Here is a 17,631-nt window from a genome sequence, read left to right as displayed (position 1 = left end):
AAATAAATATTACGTCATTTTTGTTTTTACAGTTATTATCTTAAAAACGTTCTCTTCACTTGTTGGGAAAAAAATCGTAGTTTAATTTGTAAAGATTTATAGTATATGAATTGGAAGGTTTTTAAAAATTTTGGCTCCTCCTCCTCAGATCCTACCGGCAGACCTGAGGTGACAGACATCACACACTCCTCTGTGTCTCTGTGCTGGAGCGTCCCCTTCAACGACGGCGGCAGTAAGATTGTGGGTTACATCGTTGAGCGCAAAGTCCACAGCACGGACGAGTGGGATGACAACCGCTGGCTGAAATGTAATTACACCACCATCAGCGAGAACTATTTCACCGTGAGCAACCTGAGTGAAGGCGACACCTACGTGTACCGCGCCATTGCCAAGAACGCTGCCGGAGTCCACAGTGTGCCGTCTGAGCCCACTGGACCGATCACCTGCAAAGACGAATACTGTGAGTTAAGATGTGACATAAATCCTTTGTTTTATTAGTCTCATGTGATTGAATGAAAACATTCTGTGTTAACATATCAAGTTAAACTTTGGTCTTTATTTTTATTTTGTAGCTCCACCCAGAGCTGAGCTGGACAGCAAACTGGTCAGTGAGACCGTCACCGTCATGGCCGGCTCAGACATTGTCCTGGACGGCGCCGTTGGAGGCAAACCGGAGCCAACTGTGTACTGGTCCAAGGGAGACAAAGTCCTGGATCCAGGAGAGAAATACTCACTGACCTACAGTGCAACCAGGGCCATGGTCATTATCAAGAGCTGCGACCGCTATGACACGGGCCGCTATGTCCTGACCGCCAAGAACGCTGGTGGAATCAAGGTGGTGGCTGTCAATGTGAAAGTACTCGGTGAGACAGCAGCCTTTACCCTGTAAAAACACGTAGCAGGACAAACTATCTGTCCTACTATAAGAACAAGATGTATCTACTATGGTTTAGCTTTAGAAAGAGACATTTTCATCACAGGATGCATTTGTCGATCAGTAAATATGAATTTGGTTTGTGTCTCTCAGACACTCCCGGCTCACCGGCTGATAAGCTCCAGATCAGCAGAGTAACAGAAGAGAAGTGCACAGTGTCCTGGAAGATCCCTCTGGAGGACGGCGGAGACTCCGTCACCCATTACATCGTGGAGCGCCGCGAGACCAGCCGACTCAACTGGGTCATCATGGAAACTGAGTGCAAGACACTGTCCTGCGTCAGCTCCCGTCTCATCAAACACAACGAGTACGTCTTCAGGGTCCGAGGAGTCAACAAATACGGACCCGGAGTTCCTCTGGAGTCTGAACCCGTCATCGCCAGGAACGCCTACAGTAAGCTGCGGTCTGTGCTGCCTCCTCACGGCAGCACTGGGGCTGGTGTTTACATTATAGTGTCACAAAATTGAGTAATATCAGCTGTATGTGCTGTCACTTTGAAAGATTCATAAAAATATAGGGACAACTGAGGAGAATCTGTCATATGCTGCCACCAAGTGGATATTTTGATGCCATTTTATCTAAAACATCTGTCAGCTCTCTATGGTGGGCTGAAAACTTATCAATCAACCCCTCTCTCTCTTTTAGCCATTCCCTCTCAGCCTGGACAGCCAGAGGTCACTGGCGTGGGTAAAGAACACGTGGTCATTGAGTGGCTGAAACCTGAGAGCGACGGAGGAAGTGAGATCAAAACCTACCTGGTGGACAAACGAGAGAAGAGCAGCACCAGGTGAGAACAGCTGAATCAACCAATGAATGGACAAACCAGCCAATCGACAAAGGAATGAAAGGATGAATTGGAAAGGGTTGACTGATAAGTTTCAGCCTGCTAGCTCGTGACCAAGCTCAGAACTTATCAATCAACCCAGGTGGAGTTGTGTACTATGGATGAGAGCTTGCGTCAGCAGCTGACTCTCTCTCTCTCTCTGTCTTTCTCACCCCTCCCTCTCTGGTCCAGGTGGACCCGGGTCAATAAGACCTACACCATCTATGACATCCGTCTGAAGATCACAGGGCTGCTGGAGGGAAGCGAGTACCAGTTCAGAGTGACAGCTGTTAACGCAGCGGGCGACAGCCAGCCAAGCGACGCCTCATCCTACATCCTGTGCAAAGAGCCCACATGTAAGCATCCATCCATTTAGATCAACTGCCAGACCTTTGATATGCACAAGGAATATTAAACTCTGAGACTCCAAGAGAGAAATAAGAAATAAGATCAGAAGAAATAAAAGCAATTTTCCTTTCAGACACGCCGGCCCCTCCGTCTGTCCCCCGCATCAAGGACACGACCAAACACAGCATCAGCATGACCTGGACCAGGCCCATGTACGACGGCGGCTCAGATGTAACGGGCTACGTGGTGGAGATCCTGGAGGAGGGCACAGAGCAGTGGTATCGTGCAACAACCAAGGCCCTCAAGACCAATGAGTACGTGGCTGCCGGCCTAGCGAACAATAAAAAGTACAGATTCAGAGTGGCCGCCATCAACGGCAACGGCACCGGAGAGTTCAGCGAGCCGAGCGCCGAGATCGAGCCTCTGGAGAGAGTCGGTGAGTCCACGCTGAGCGAACGAGAGCCAGACCATATGCTGTGATGACGTCATCACCACAGATGGCAGAGAGTGAGGCACGTTATTCACTGATCTTTGCCTTGTTTGACTCCACCCCCTTAGAAATCCCCGACCTGGAGCTTGCCGACGACTTGAAGAAGACAGTCTGCTTGCGAGCGGGAGGAACTCTGCGATTGTTTGTCAGCGTGGCTGGCCGGCCCCTGCCAGTTATTTCCTGGAGGAAGACCGGTGTGGAGCTGCAGAGCCGTGGCTACATAGAGACCACCGACAGCCACACCTTACTGATGGTTGAGAAGGTCAACCGGTATGATTCTGGAAAGTACGTAGTGGAAGCCGAGAATCCATCGGGCAAGAAGAGCGCCACCATCCTGGTTAAAGTCTACGGTGAGTCACATCGTGTAGAGGGACCTGCATGTGTAGAAACTGTTTGACCAAAACTAAACTCTCCTCTTCTGGTCTCTGCAGACACTCCTGGTCCTCCAGGTTCTGTTAAGGTGAAGGACTACACCAAAGAGTCCGTCGTCATCACCTGGGATGTCCCAAGCAAAGACGGTGGCGCTCACGTCAGCAACTACATTGTGGAGGCGCGTGAAGCCAACATGAAGTCCTACAGGACAGTGACCACAGAGTGCAGGAAGACTTTGTTAAGGATCAGTGGTCTGGAGGAGGGCGTGCATTACTTCTTCAGGGTCCTGCCAGAGAACATCTATGGCGTCGGTGAGCCCTGTGAGACGGCCGAGGCAGTGCTGGTCTGCGAGGTTCCGTCAGTGCCACAGGACCTCCAGGTCACGGACATCACCAAGTCGGCAGTGGCGTTACGCTGGGAGAGGCCGTTACAAGACGGCGGCAGCAGGCTGACCGGTTTCATCATTGAGGCCTGTAAGGTGGGCTCGGACAGGTGGAGTGTCGTGGCCACTGTCAAGGCCTCCGCGTCCCAATACACGGTCCAGTCCCTGACTGAGAATGACCAGTACCTGTTTAGAGTCAGAGCCACCAACAGCAGGGGGGCCAGTGAGCCCATGGACATCGTCACACCAGTTACCATCCAGGAGATCAAAGGTAGGAAATCCACAAATGCAGATCACATGACCTCAAATCTACCTGAGTCTAGATTTTGTCTTTCCTTGTTTTTCTGCTTTCTGCTATCATTTTTGTAGATTTCTACTTTGATGTGATTTAAACTATTGGTTGGAATCAAGTCAGATTTTTCTAAATTAGTTTATAATTGATTTTTATAATTTTCTTTTTAAGGATTTTGACATTGCAGAACTTTAACAAACAGATAAGAACAGATGTTAGACTCCATTGACCGGATTTTTCCACATTTCCTGCAGCGATGCCAAAGATGGACCTGAGCGGTCTCCCTCAGAAGACGCTCCACGTGCACCGCGGCAAACCAATCGATCTGAACATCCCCATCAGCGGCAAACCGCAGCCCGTCTGCTCCTGGTCCTTCCAAGGAAGCCAGATGAAGGACAGCCTGGACCGTATTAAGGTCGAGAGCAATGGCAAATACACCAAGCTGGTGGTCCGCGAGACCACCATCAACGACACAGGGGACTACACGCTGGAGGTGAAGAATGCCATTGGCATGGCAACAGAGGTCATCAAGGTGGTCATCCTTGGTAAGCAGTACGATTTGTTGAAGGTTGAGGCATTTTTATCATTTGATACACGTCAGACTCTAACCCGCCTGATGATCATGTGTGGACAGACAAGCCAGGTGTCCCGATTGGTCCGATGCGAATCGAGGAGATGGATGGCCTGTCAGTCGCAGTCAGCTGGGATCCGCCATTGAGGGATGGAGGCGCTAACATTAGTGGCTACGTGGTGGAGCAACGTGATGCCCACCGACCCGGCTGGAGCACCGTGTCCGAGTCGGTGACTCGTCCCTGCTTTAAGTTCACCAGACTTTCAGAGGGAACCGAGTACGTTTTCCGCGTCGCTGCCATGAACCGATTCGGCGTAGGTTCCTTCCTGCAGTCTGAGGTGGTGGAGTGCAAGAGCCCCAAGAGTGAGTTACACATTACACTAGAAACTCTGCTGCAGCCGGCTAGCATTCTGCTCTCGCAACCATGTGTACATAGCAGCCATCACATTGGATTGGATTGGATCAATAAGTTGTCTGTGTTTTCCAGCCCTCCCCGGACCTCCCAGCAGACCTGAGGTTTTGGACGTCACACACGAAGGAATGACCGTGACGTGGCAAGCACCCGAAGACAACGGTGGCTCCACCATCGCTGGCTACATCGTTGAGCGCAGAGAAGCGCGCTCCAATAGGTGGCTGAGGATCAATAAGAACCCTGTCACCATGACCCGTTACCGCTCCACTGGACTCATTGAGGGCCTGGAGTATGAGTACCAGATCACCGCCATCAACTCAAGAGGGGCTGGAAAACCCAGCGAGCCCTCGGCCATTATCGTGGCCATGGATCCCATCGGTACGAGGAAGAAGAAGCTGAAATCACCTTCAATGTGTTCATGGATTGTTTGTATCTATACAGCTTGTCTCACCCTTGCTCCTGCTGTGCTCCTCTGACAGAACCTCCAGGTGCTCCAGTGCAACCCAGAGTCACTGACTCCACCAGGACCTCAGTGTCTCTGGCCTGGCTGCCTCCTGAAGATGAGGGTGGTTCCGTTGTCACGGGATACCTGATCGAGATGCAGAAGGTGGACCAGGTGGAATGGACCTTGTGCAATACCACACCCACAAAGATGTGCGAGTACACCCTCACCCACATGCCACAGGGCGCCGAGTACAAGTTCAGGGTCATGGCCTGCAACGCCGGCGGATCTGGAGAGCCAGCTGAACTTCCTGGAGCGGTTAAAGTCCAGGAGATGCTTGGTACGACAATGTTTATTTGTCTTTATTGACTCTAAAATCAATCAATCAAAACAAAGTGCAGATTCTGAAATGAGTCAAATTCATTGCGATTCTTATAAACGACTCAGATCACTGGAATAACCTGCAGACCTCACTGAGCTGTTTATGTCTCAGTAACATCACAGGGCTTCATCACTCACACACATTTTAAAGTGCAAAACAGTTATTTCAATTTAGTTTATGCAAAAAATCTTGATTATCTGGTTGAATATTTTGAAGAATTGTGATGGCCTTTGTACCTGTGGACCGTTAGGGTCCTACAGGCAGCGAGACGTTCCTCCATTGTTTTTATACTGTGTCTGTGTGATGTACGACAAAACGTGAACGTAGCTTTAGACTGGAGGAGAAACATGAGAGCAAATCATTTATGGATGTGATTTTATGTTCAACTCCAGATTACCCCGACTTTGAGCTTGATGCTAAATACGAGGAAGGTTACGTGGTGCGGCAGGGCGGCGTTGTCCGTCTGTCTGTACCCATCAAAGGTAAACCCATCCCCACCTGCAAGTGGACCAAAGATGGCCGTGACATCTCTCACCGCGCCATGATCGCAAGCCACGATGACATCACTGAGCTGGTCATCAAGGAGGCGCACAAAGACGACACGGGCACTTATGACCTGCTGCTGGAGAACAAGTGCGGTAGGAAGGCGGCCTACATCAAGGTGAGCCACTCTGCAATGGTGCCACCGCTGCACCTGGAGCTCTCATAGATGAGTTGTGAGTTTTGAGTCTGATCTTAGCAGATACTGTATATCTGTGAAGTAAAAGAAGCTATTAGAATAGTAAACACTGCAGTTTCTCAGGAGGAGAATGTGTAAGAATGTGCTGATAATTGTTAGAATCTATTCTCCCTTGTGACTCTGTCTTGAAACACAAAGTTACACAACAGGCAAACATACCAATAATAATCAGTAAAAAGTCCGAAATAACACCACCTTTTCATTTTACCAGGTGAAGGTGATCGGTCGTCCCGATGCCCCAGAAGGCCCTCTGGAGTTTGACGACATTCAAGCCAGGTCTGTACGGGTCAGCTGGAGGCCCCCATCCGATGATGGCGGCTCAGACATCTTGGGATACATTGTGGAGAGACGGGAGGTCCCGAAGGCCGCCTGGTATACAGTGGACCCCAGGGTGACGGAGACCTCTCTGGCCGTGAAGGGTTTGAAGGAGAATGTGCAGTACCACTTCAGGGTCTTTGCCGAAAACCAGTTTGGTGTCAGCAGATCGCTGAAATCCGAAGAGTCTGTCACACCAAAGACACCACTGTGTGAGTACCGACTGTGTGCTGTCTTTATGATCATTTTGAATTGGCTGATGATGGTCTAAACTAAACCACAACTTGTGCCCCCTGCAGGCCCACCAGAGCCTCCCAGCAACCCTCCAGAGATCATGGATGTGACCAAGAGTACAGTGTCCCTGTCCTGGGCCCGTCCTAGGGACGATGGAGGGTCCCGTGTCACAGGTTACTATGTAGAGAGGAGGGAGGTTTCCACAGAGAAGTGGGTGCGCCACAACAGGACCCACATCACCACCACCATGTACAACGTGACCGGCCTCATCCCCGATGCAGAGTACATGTTCAGAGTGGTCGCTCAGAACGACATTGGACAGAGTGAGCCTGGACCCGCATCAGACTCGGTGGTCTGCAAAGATCCATTTGGTGAGGGGAAACACTTTACATGCTGGATATCATCATTATCTTCTAACACTCTGGCCTCTGCCAGGTTCATGTTTACTAAGTAGGAGAACCCTTCGTCTGCTGTAACAAGCTGCCATCAGTGGCTTCCACCTTAAAGGGTCGATTAAAGGATTTCTAAAGCTAACCCGCATTTGTCCTCACAGGTAAACCCAGCCAACCAGGAGAGATCGACATCATCTCTATCACAAAAGACTGCATCACCATCCACTGGCTGCGGCCCGAACACGATGGCGGAAAGGAGATCCTGGGCTACTGGATCGAGTTCAGGCAGGCCGGAGAGAGCGCCTGGAAGAAGTGCAACAAGGAACGCTCCAAGGACCGGCAGTTCACCATGGGCGGGCTGATGGAGGCCACCGAATACGAGTTCAGGGTGCTTGCCCAGAACGAGGCTGGACTGAGCCGACCGCGCCGCACGGCCATGGGCATCAAGACCAAACTGAGCGGTGAGCCTTGTGCTTTCATCTGAAGTGTAGTGAATATGTCACCAGACTGAACTCCAAATGCAAATCTGAAATTATACACGCAAAACATTTATTCTGCTGACACAAGAAATCTTATATTAATTGCTTTTAACAAAATGTCAGCTGCTGAAGACTTTGAAGTCTGGCTGCATGGTTTAGTGTAAAGCTTCAACCTTCTACATGTTACGTTCCAGGGGACTTAACCTTTTCATCTAATTATTCACTGAAGTATTTTATTTTCTGTTCCTTCATCAATACATTGAGAAGTATCCTTTACAGAAACATGAGGTGTGACTTTAGCTGTGAACCTGAGCTCCCATGATGCAGTTGTCGTGTATTATTATTAAATCATTGGACTGATTCAAACTTTGCTGATGTCGCTGCAGTTGGCGAGGCTCCAGTACTGAAGGAAGAGATCCAAGACATGACCACCAAACTCAGCGAGTCCGGCACTCTGACCTGTGGCATCATTGGCAGGCCTTTGCCTGAGATCAAGTGGTACCGCTATGGCAAGGAGTTGATCCAGAGCCGCAAGTACAAGATGAGCTCAGACGGAAGGAACCACTCGCTGAGTATCCTGACAGACGAGCAGGAGGATGAGGGCATGTACACATGCAGGGCCATCAACGAGGCCGGAGAGATCGAGACCAGCGGCAAACTGCGCCTACAGGCGGCGCCGCAGTTCCACCCTGGCTTCCCACTGAAAGAGAAGTACAATGCGGGTGCCGGCACCAGCCTCCGTCTCCACGTGGTCTACATTGGACGGCCCATCCCCCAGATCATGTGGTTCTATGGAAAGAAGCCTCTGAACTCATCAGAGAATGTGATTATTGAAAACACAGAGAGCTACACACACCTGGTGGTGAGAAATGTCCAGAGGAAGACCAACGCTGGCCGCTACAAGGTGCAGCTCAGCAACAGCTTTGGAACCATCGACACTGTGCTGCGGGTGGAAATCCAAGGTAACTTCTTGAATGTTCAGGGACCTGTACAACCACCATTAAGGGCTCAGTCAGCTATGTTGTCTTTGTAGACACGACCCCTTTTATGGGAGGATGCACGTCTCCACATGAACAAAGTCTGTTGTTTAGCAGTGTTGTGATACAGATTAAGCCTGATTGCAGGTTTAGACGTTGTCAAACCATCTTATGTAACCAAAGCTGCGGCCAGCTAAGCGTTCTTCATTGTCCTGGTTAACCTTTTGAGAAGCTCATCCTTTACCAAAAAGATTTTACGAAATCCCTACAGGATTGTTGGTGCAACCAAAAGTTGTTTGCTAGCGACATTTAATATGTATAAATTCCAATGATTGCGTTCCTTGCTGTTTAACCAGATAAGCCATGCACACCTGAGGGCCCCCTTGTGGTCGATGCTCTGCTGAAGAGTTCCGCCGCCATTAGCTGGAAGGTTCCCAAAGATGACGGTGGCTCTGTCATCACCAACTACATAGTGGAGAAGCGGGAGGCCAAGGAGGGAGAGGAGTGGCACTTGGTATCCTCGTCTGTCTCTGGAACCAACTGCCGCATCCCGAACCTGATCGAGAGTGCTGGGTACTACTTCAGAGTGTCCGCCCAAAATCAGTACGGAGTCAGTGCGCCTTTGGAGGTTCCTTCAGTCGTCATCATCAAGAGTCCTTATGGTGAGTGGCATTTACATTACGTACTAAAACATGTGGTGTGCTGGAACTCATTTTTTATATACATAGTGTTTAGACATTTCAAAAGCAAACATGTTTAAGATAAGGGTCTGGACTGATGAGTGATTACTTCCTCTCTGTGTTGATGACAGCATGTTTGGGTTATTATGTATTGTGGGGGTTTCCAATGTATAAACACATCTTATCACTTAAACTCAAAGAGTAACATTCCCTGTCTGTTGTTCAGAAAAACCTGGCATCCCTCAGCAGCCCTTCATCATCAGCTCCACCAAGGATTCCTGTGTGGTCTGCTGGAAGCCTCCAACCAGCGACGGAGGTGCTAAGATCAGCAGCTACTACCTGGAGAAACGTGAGAAGAAGCAGAACAAGTGGATGTCTGTGACCAGCAAGAAATTTGTGGAGACCAACTACGAGGTTACGGGTCTGATCGAGCGCTTTGAATATGAGTTCCGTGTCAAGTGCGAGAACATGGGTGGTGAGAGTGACTGGAGTGAGATCTCTGAACCCATCATCCCCAAGTCGGACCAGACGCCTCGCGCTCCCACATTTAGGGAGGAGATCAGGGACATGAACGTCAAATACCAGGCCAATGCCACCTTTGTCACCAAGGTGATTTTCCTACACTTTGTACCATCTGCTCTGTCTAAACTGACGTCTAAACTGACGGAGCTACATGTCATTATGTTGTGTATACCTGAGTGCTGATAAAAAATGGAATGGTTCGATGTTGGGCTGCACCATTGTTCCAAAAATCTAAATGCGATTATTGCAACACATTATGTTTAGAATTTCGCCTGCAATTATTTTGTCACAGCGCCTTGTGATTCGGTCACATTTGATCAATTGTGCAGCTCTAGTCGATGTGAACACTTCAGGTTTGAGAATATTTTGATATAGTTTGAGAGGTTTTAGTCACAGTTTCAAGGTTTTTATTTGTAGTTGTTAGTTATTGAGGTATAGGTGTTGAGATGTGATAACACTGACTTATGTTGTTTTTCCTGTGACAAGGTGGTGGGGCATCCCAAGCCTGTGGTGAAATGGTACCGCAGCGGAAAGGAGATCCAGGCAGATGGAACCAAGATCAAAGCCCAAGAGTTCAAAGGTGGCTACTATCAGCTTGTCATTACTACTGCTGATGAGAAGGATGACACAGTTTACCAAGTCAGAGCCACCAACTCTGAAGGATCCATCTCCACTACAGCCAACCTGGAGGTGGAAGGTAAGCCAGACAGTCCAACAATCCACACAGTCAAAGCTTCCAGGGGCTTTTTTAGAGTCAGAAAGTTAGAAAGATGCAAATGAGTAATAACTTTATTTGTCATTTTTATTTTCCAGTTCCTGCTAAGATCCACCTTCCCAAGGAGCTCCAGGGAATGGGAGCAGTCCACGCCGCCCGTGGTGATCATATCACCATCAAGATCCCCATCTCTGGCAAACCTGAACCAGCCATCACTTGGCAGAAGGGTCAGGAGATCCTGTCCAACTCTGCTTATCACCAAGTCATCAGCACGAGGTCTTTCACCTCCCTTGTCTTCCAGAAAGGAGTCCAGAGGAAGGATACTGGCTACTACAGTATCACTGCCAAGAACAGGTTTGGAACGGACAAACAAACCATTGAGGTGAATGTGGCCGACATCCCTGAGGCTCCCAAAGGACTCATGGTCAGCGACATAGCCAGAGACTCCATCACATTGACCTGGGAGCCCCCTGCTAGTGATGGCGGAAGTGACATCATTGGCTACATTGTAGAGAAGTGCCCCACCTCTGCTGACAGGTGGATCCGTGCTGGCCAGACCGCTGACTGCACTTTCACCATTATCAACATATTTGGAAAGACCAAGTACCAGTTCCGTGTCATTGCTGAAAACCAGTTCGGCCCTAGCCTTCCTTGTGCTCCAACTGAGCCTATCACCACAAGGGAGGATAAATCTGTGATCAGGAACTATGATGAGGAAGTGGACGAAACCAGAGAGGTCACCAAAGATGAAGCTGCATTCTACAAGGTCAAGGAGCTGTCCTCTAAATACATCATTTCTGAGGAACTTGCTCGCTGCCAGTTTGGAGCAGTTTATCGCTGTGTGGAGATTGCTACCAAGAAGACTTTCATGGCCAAGTTCATCAAGGTCAGAGGTACTGACCGTGAGCTTGTTCTCAGGGAAATTGAGGCCCTCAACATAGGCAGACACAAGAACATCGTCTACCTTCATGAATACTTTGAGAGCATGGAGGAGATCATCCTGATCTATGAGTTCATTTCGGGGGTTGACATCTTCGAGCGCCTTGGCATTGGAAACTTTGAGCTCACAGAGCAGGAGATTGTCCGCTATCTGAGACAAGTTTGCTCTGCACTCAAGTTCTTGCACAGCCATAACTTTGGCCACTTTGACGTGCGTCCAGATAACATTGTCTACACCACAAGGCGAAGCACAACCGTGAAGATTATCGAGATGGGCCAGGCTAGGCTGCTGGTGCCAGGAGAAAACATCAGAATGACGTTCTCAGCTCCAGAGTACTGTGCTCCTGAGGTCCACCACCATGACCTGGTGACCACAGCCACTGACATGTGGTCTGTTGGCGTGATGGCCTACATCCTCCTCAGTGGCCTCAATCCATTTGCTGCAGAGTCGACTACAAAGATGATTGAGAACACAGCCAACTGTGAGTACATATTTGATAGTGAGGCTTTTAAGGACATCAGTCTGGAGGCTATGGACTTTGTGGACAGGCTTCTTGTCAAGGATAGGAGGCTCCGTATGACAGCTCACGAGGCTCTGGAGCACCCATGGCTCAAAATGAAAATTGAGAATGTCAGCACTAAGATCATCAAGACACTGAGACACAGAAGGTACTACCAGTCACTGGTAAAGAAGATGGATACCATTGTATCAGCAGCCCGTGTGGCTTACAGTGGTGCCTTCAAGAACCAGAGAGGACTGAATGTGGGTAAAGTCAAGATTGGAACAGAACACCATGGCATGCGTGCTGGTCCGGTCATGCATGCCTCCGCTGAGGAAGGTGGACATGTTAGATTCATTTGCAGCATTGCCAGCTTTGACAAGAGCACACAGGTGTCATGGTACTTTGGTAACCGTCAGCTACACCCAAGCCCCAAGTACGAGATTTCTTACAGTAATGGTTTTGCCAGCATTTATGTGAAGGACGTTGAAGAGAGTGACGACGGTGTTTACCGATGCAAGGTGGTGAGCGATGACGGAGAGGACAGTGCTTATGGAGAGCTCTTTGTAGAGACGGTGAGGAGCATTAGGGAGTACTACGTCAGCCGTTCCATCAAGAAGCTGAGGAGGAGGGTTGAAAAGACCAAGCTCCTACAGAGGCCACCAGAGTTCACTCTTCCTCTTTACAATCGTGCCGCATACATTGGTGAGGATGTTCGCTTTGGTGTCACTATCACTGTGCACCCTGAGCCTCATGTAACTTGGCTGAAGAATGGAGAGAGAATCAAGCCAGGTGACGACGACAGCAAGTACACCTTCACCAGTGACAAGGGGCTGTATCAGTTGATGGTCCACAATCTGGATCTGAATGATGATGCTGAATACACTGTGATGGCCCATAATAAGTTTGGAGAGGACAGCTGCAAGGCTCGTCTCACTGTGACCCCTCATCCTGTGATGGAGGATACTCTGAGGCCCATGTTCAAACGTCTGCTGGCTAACATGGACTGCGTGGAGGGTGATAGCGTCCGCTTTGATCTCAGGGTATCAGGAATTCCCACTCCTGCTCTGAAATGGGAGAAGGATGGCAAGCCCCTCCGGTTTGGTGCCAAGGTTACAGTCATACAGGAGGACATTGACTACCATGTCCTGCACATCAGGGAGACTCTGCTGGAGGACGCCGGTGTGTACAAAGTAACCGCAGCCAACTCTGCTGGTTCCACAAGCTGCCAGGCTATGCTGAAGGTGGACCGCCTCACCTACACCAGGAGAGAGTACAAGAGTGAGGAGGAAAAACACACACATATCCTGACACAAATTGAAAAGACAAACAAGATGGCTCAGCGTATTGTTGCCACAGAGGAGCTTGTTCCTCTCAACCCCACGGCACATGAGGCTCTGAAATTTGCTGCAGAGGTCTACAAGCCTGCAGTGAGCACCAAGAACATTGAGGGTGAGTTTGACATCACAGTGGAGAAGTCTGAGACAAAGAAGTTGGAGGAGGAGAGGAGAATCTTCATGCCATACGAGATTCCCGATCCTGTGATTCATGATCCCAGAGCTCTGGATGAGGATAGAGGCATCAAACAGTTTGTGCCTCTTTCTGATATGAAGTGGTACAGGAAGCTGAGGGACCAGTATGAAGTTCCAGAGAGGATGGAGAGGATTGTGCGGAAGAGGCAGAGACGAATTCGCCTGTCCAGGTGGGAGCAGTTCTATGTCATGCCCCTGCCCAGAATCACTGACCAGTACAGGCCAAGATGGCGTATTCCTAAACACACTATGGATGACCTGGAGATTGTCAGGCCTGCCCGCCGTTCACCCTCTCCTGAATCTGAGGCCTCGTTCAGATCCAGGAGAAGATCTCTGGGAGACCTGAGCGATGATGAGCTTCTGATGCCCATGGATGACTACCTGTCTATGAGGAGGGCAGAGGAAGAGAAAATTATGCTGGAGGATGAGCTGGAGCTAGGCTTTTCTGCCTCCCCTGCCGGTAGCCCTGTCCGCATGGACATGTGCACCCAATGTGCTGTGGAAGACCGGATGGAGAGGAGACAGGAGGTCAGGCAGGAGGTCAGGCAGGAGGTCAGGCATGAGGCTGTTGAGTTTGCTGAGACCAAGAAGAAGCGTACCGTTTCTCAGTTCTTGAGGAGGAGGAGATCACTGTCTCCCACATACATCGAGCTGATGCGTCCGGTCTCTGAGCTGATCAGACCTGCACGAACCAGGGCTCCTTTGGAAGTTGAAGGACAGGTGGTAGAGAGGAGGTCACCCACCCCAGAGAGGACTCGTCCCCGCTCCCCAAGCCCCATTAGATCAGCAGAGAGGTCATCACGCTCATCTTCCAGGTTTGAGAGATCTGCCCGCTTTGACATCATGTCCCGCTACGAGGCCAGAAAAGCTGCTCTGAAATCAGAGAGGAAATATCAGGTGGTGAGCCAATCACCTTTCAGTCTTGACCATGCTCCCCGTGTGACAGTTAGGATGCGGTCTCACCGCATTCCAATTGGACAGGACACGAAATTTACCCTGAATGTCCAAGCCAAACCTGAGGCTGAGATTCATTGGTTCCACAATGGAAATGCAATCTCTGAGAGTAGCAGTAAATATGTCTTCATCAACATGGGCGGCGTTCTGTCCATCACCATCCTGGATTGCCAGGAAGTGGACAGTGGCACATACCGCTGCGTGTGCTCCAACGCCAAAGGTGAGGCCTCCGACTACGCCACCCTGGATGTGGCTGGTGGTGGGTTCATCACCTACACCTCTCGTCGCAAGGATGAGGAAGTACCCAAAGCCTTCGTCCCTGAAATGACTCGAGTTGACCACTATCACAGCAGTCACTTTAAGACCGGCTACTCTTGCAAAACCCACTTTGAGGTGGAGGAGAGTGCGTCCCAGCAAACTGAGACACATGAAGTTGTCCTGCGTGACAGATATGCTGCCGCTGAAAGATACTCTTCCGCTGAGAGGTATGAGTCCTCTGTTAAGTACGCCTCCGCTGAATATCTGTCCTCCGCTTCCTCCTACTCCGCTTCCTCTGACAAGTTCTCTCTGTCTGAGCGGCATTCCTCAGCTGAAGCCAAACTGACAGCCGTCGCTGCTGAGGAGGTTTCTGTCAAGAAGGTGAAGCCTTCTCTCCCAGCGAGAATCCTCACCAAGCCCCAGTCCGTGACAGTAGCAGAGGGAGAGACAGCTCGATTCTCTTGCGATATCGACGGTGACCCTGCACCCACTGTGACATGGATGCATGAGAGCAGAACCATCGTGTCCTCTCACCGTATCCTGATCAGCTCCACACAGTACAAGTCCAGCCTGGAGATCTCCTCTGTGACAGCCTCTGATGAGGGTAACTACACAATAGTGGTGGAAAATACTGCAGGCCGACAGGAAGCACAGTTCACGCTGACAATCCGCAAGCCAGCTGCCAAAGAAGAGGTCAAAGCCATCAAATCTCCTGAGCCATCTATCAAGTCACCAGCTCCCAGCGTCAAGACGCCTGAGCCTTCTGTTCCATCGCCCGCTCCATCTGTGACTTCTCCTGTCCCAAGCATGAAGTCACCAGAACCTTCCATCACATCACCAGCTCCGAGTGTAAAGTCACCAGAGCCAAGTGTGAAGTCTGTCAAATCACCCGAACCCAGCGTCAAGTCTCCAGAACCTTCCATTAAATCACCAGCTCCAAGTGTGAGGTCACCAGAACCAAGTGTATCATCTCCTACTCCAAGTGGGAAGTCTCCTGAACCAGAGGGGATCAGGACTCCTCGCAGTATCAAATCTCCAGAGCTACCTGTGACCTCTCCAGCACCTAGCATAAAATCACCAACTCCGAGTGTCAAATCCCCTGAACCTGAGGGAATTAAATCTCCAAGGGGCTTAAAGTCTCCTGAACCTAGACTCAAGTCACCTGAACCTGAGGGAATGAAGTCACCTCGTGGAATCAAATCACCAGAACCTGCAGGAATCAAAACACCAAAGGGAGTGAAGTCACCTGAGCCAGCTGGAATTAAAACCCCAAGAGGCATCAAGTCCCCAGAACCATCTGGCATCAAGTCACCCAGGGCCCTGAAGTCCCCTGAGCCCGAAGGAACTAAGTCACCTCCAAGGATGAAGTCCCCGCCTCCAACCATCTCTCCCAAAAGGGTTGTGTCTCCCCTCACCGTAAAGTCCCCAATCCCGAAGGCTCCAAAAGTCTTGAGCCAGTTGACAGCCGAGGCCCACGAAGGTTCGGTGAAGATGACGTGTGTCTGTGAGAGCAGTGTCAGGGCGGTGGTCTGGTACGTCAATGGGAGGAGGCTTTCACAGAGCAGCCACTTTGAGATGCAGCAATCCGAGGGCACCTGCAGGCTCGTAATCCACGAGCTGGCCAACAGTGACCAGGGAGAGTACATCTGTGAGATGACATCAGAGGGAGGAGTTTCCAAATCCTCCTTCTCCTTCATCGGACAGGTTTTCCAGTCCATAAGTATGAAGGTCACTGCCTACCGTGAGCAACAACTGGCACTCAAAGGTTTGCTTTTACTTTTCATTTTCACACATTTTGCGTGATGCTATTGATACACACAAACATACAAACACAACTTTTCATACAAACACAAGCTAACAACAATAGCAATGATTTTGTAGCCTGGTATTCTGGGTGGGCTCTGGTATAAAGGGCTCATGTCTGTGGTCTTCTTGCTGACAAACCTTCAATGCTCTTTCCAGGATCTATGACTGTAGGCCACAAGGAGGCCTCGTCTTCCTTGAGCTCTTCCATGAAGATGAAGAAAGAAGCCCACATGATGGAGGAGAAGTCCTCCTCCTCCTTCTCCTCTTCCTCCTCCTCCGCCCAGCAGATTATGTCCTCCATGATGGAGTCCAGCTCTTTCGGCAGCATGGCGGCAGAGATGAAGTTGGAGACCATGTCCATGTCCAGCATGTCCTCCGTCACCTCTGAGACATTCGCTGTGAGCTCCAGCAGCCTGAGCCAGATGTCCTCACACATGGAAGGGTCGTCCTTAAGAGCCATCGGTGAGCTACTATATTTTATTGAAATCCTGACAGACAAGTTCTGAGCATCAAACTTAAGGAAGTGAACAAAGATCTTACAAACATTAGATTAGAGGAATTTAGATTTAAAATTAAGATTTGTCCAGCAGATTTTCTGGATGTATTGTTTGACATTTGTCATTTCTCGTGGGTGTCCAGGTTCGGCTCCGAGGATCGAGGCGCTGCCGGAGGACATCAGCATCGAGCCCGGTAAAGTCCTCACAGTGGCGTGTGCCTTCTCTGGAGATGCCAAACACATCGAGTGGTCCCGCAGTGGCAGAGCCATTGAGGTAACAGCCGGTGGAAGATTCCACATCGAGACCACAGACGACCTGACCACCCTCATCATCACCGGAGTGAAGCCGGAAGACGCCGGGAGCTACACGCTCAAACTGTCCAATGAGCTCGGATCGGACATGGCCACTGTTCACATTAGCATCCGATCTGTGTAAAGAAAACAAACAGACTTCCTTCCTTCCCCTCTCCCTCCTTTCACAACGTTTTATTTATTAATTGAGCAAACAAACTTAATGACAACCTGAATTTCTGTTCTTGTAAATATGAATATTTTTGACATTAATTTATGCCAAACTAGATTTAAGTCTAACATTGTAATAAGATGTGCCATATTGGATAATGATGACTTATAGGATTTTTGATC

At 49.8% G+C, this 17,631-nt stretch overlaps 1 protein-coding gene across 1 annotated transcript in view; it reads left to right on the top strand.

Annotated features, from left to right (window-relative positions):
• Positions 1 to 17,451, top strand: part of ttn.2 (titin, tandem duplicate 2) — a 187,914-nt gene extending 170,463 nt beyond the window's left edge. The window contains 24 exon segments of the mRNA XM_076138549.1: positions 149 to 460; positions 573 to 863; positions 1,028 to 1,327; positions 1,580 to 1,721; positions 1,950 to 2,113; positions 2,239 to 2,541; positions 2,664 to 2,945; positions 3,027 to 3,620; positions 3,896 to 4,186; positions 4,276 to 4,575; positions 4,700 to 5,002; positions 5,104 to 5,406; positions 5,841 to 6,109; positions 6,399 to 6,714; positions 6,802 to 7,107; positions 7,290 to 7,589; positions 7,994 to 8,569; positions 8,941 to 9,246; positions 9,491 to 9,873; positions 10,273 to 10,483; positions 10,600 to 15,563; positions 15,675 to 16,449; positions 16,647 to 16,952; positions 17,130 to 17,451. Of these exon segments, the coding sequence (XP_075994664.1) occupies positions 149 to 460; positions 573 to 863; positions 1,028 to 1,327; positions 1,580 to 1,721; positions 1,950 to 2,113; positions 2,239 to 2,541; positions 2,664 to 2,945; positions 3,027 to 3,620; positions 3,896 to 4,186; positions 4,276 to 4,575; positions 4,700 to 5,002; positions 5,104 to 5,406; positions 5,841 to 6,109; positions 6,399 to 6,714; positions 6,802 to 7,107; positions 7,290 to 7,589; positions 7,994 to 8,569; positions 8,941 to 9,246; positions 9,491 to 9,873; positions 10,273 to 10,483; positions 10,600 to 15,563; positions 15,675 to 16,449; positions 16,647 to 16,952; positions 17,130 to 17,422 (12,590 nt within the window). The 3' untranslated portion in view covers positions 17,423 to 17,451.
• The last annotated feature ends 180 nt before the right edge of the window (positions 17,452 to 17,631 follow it).

Source organism: Genypterus blacodes, unplaced genomic scaffold, assembly GCF_046128005.1.
Source record: "Genypterus blacodes isolate CSIRO-AG114 ecotype Tasmania unplaced genomic scaffold, CSIRO-AGI_Gbla_v1 ptg000376l_1, whole genome shotgun sequence".
Taxonomy (NCBI): Eukaryota; Metazoa; Chordata; class Actinopteri; order Ophidiiformes; family Ophidiidae; genus Genypterus; species Genypterus blacodes.
This window is presented reverse-complemented; position numbering and strand designations above follow the sequence as displayed.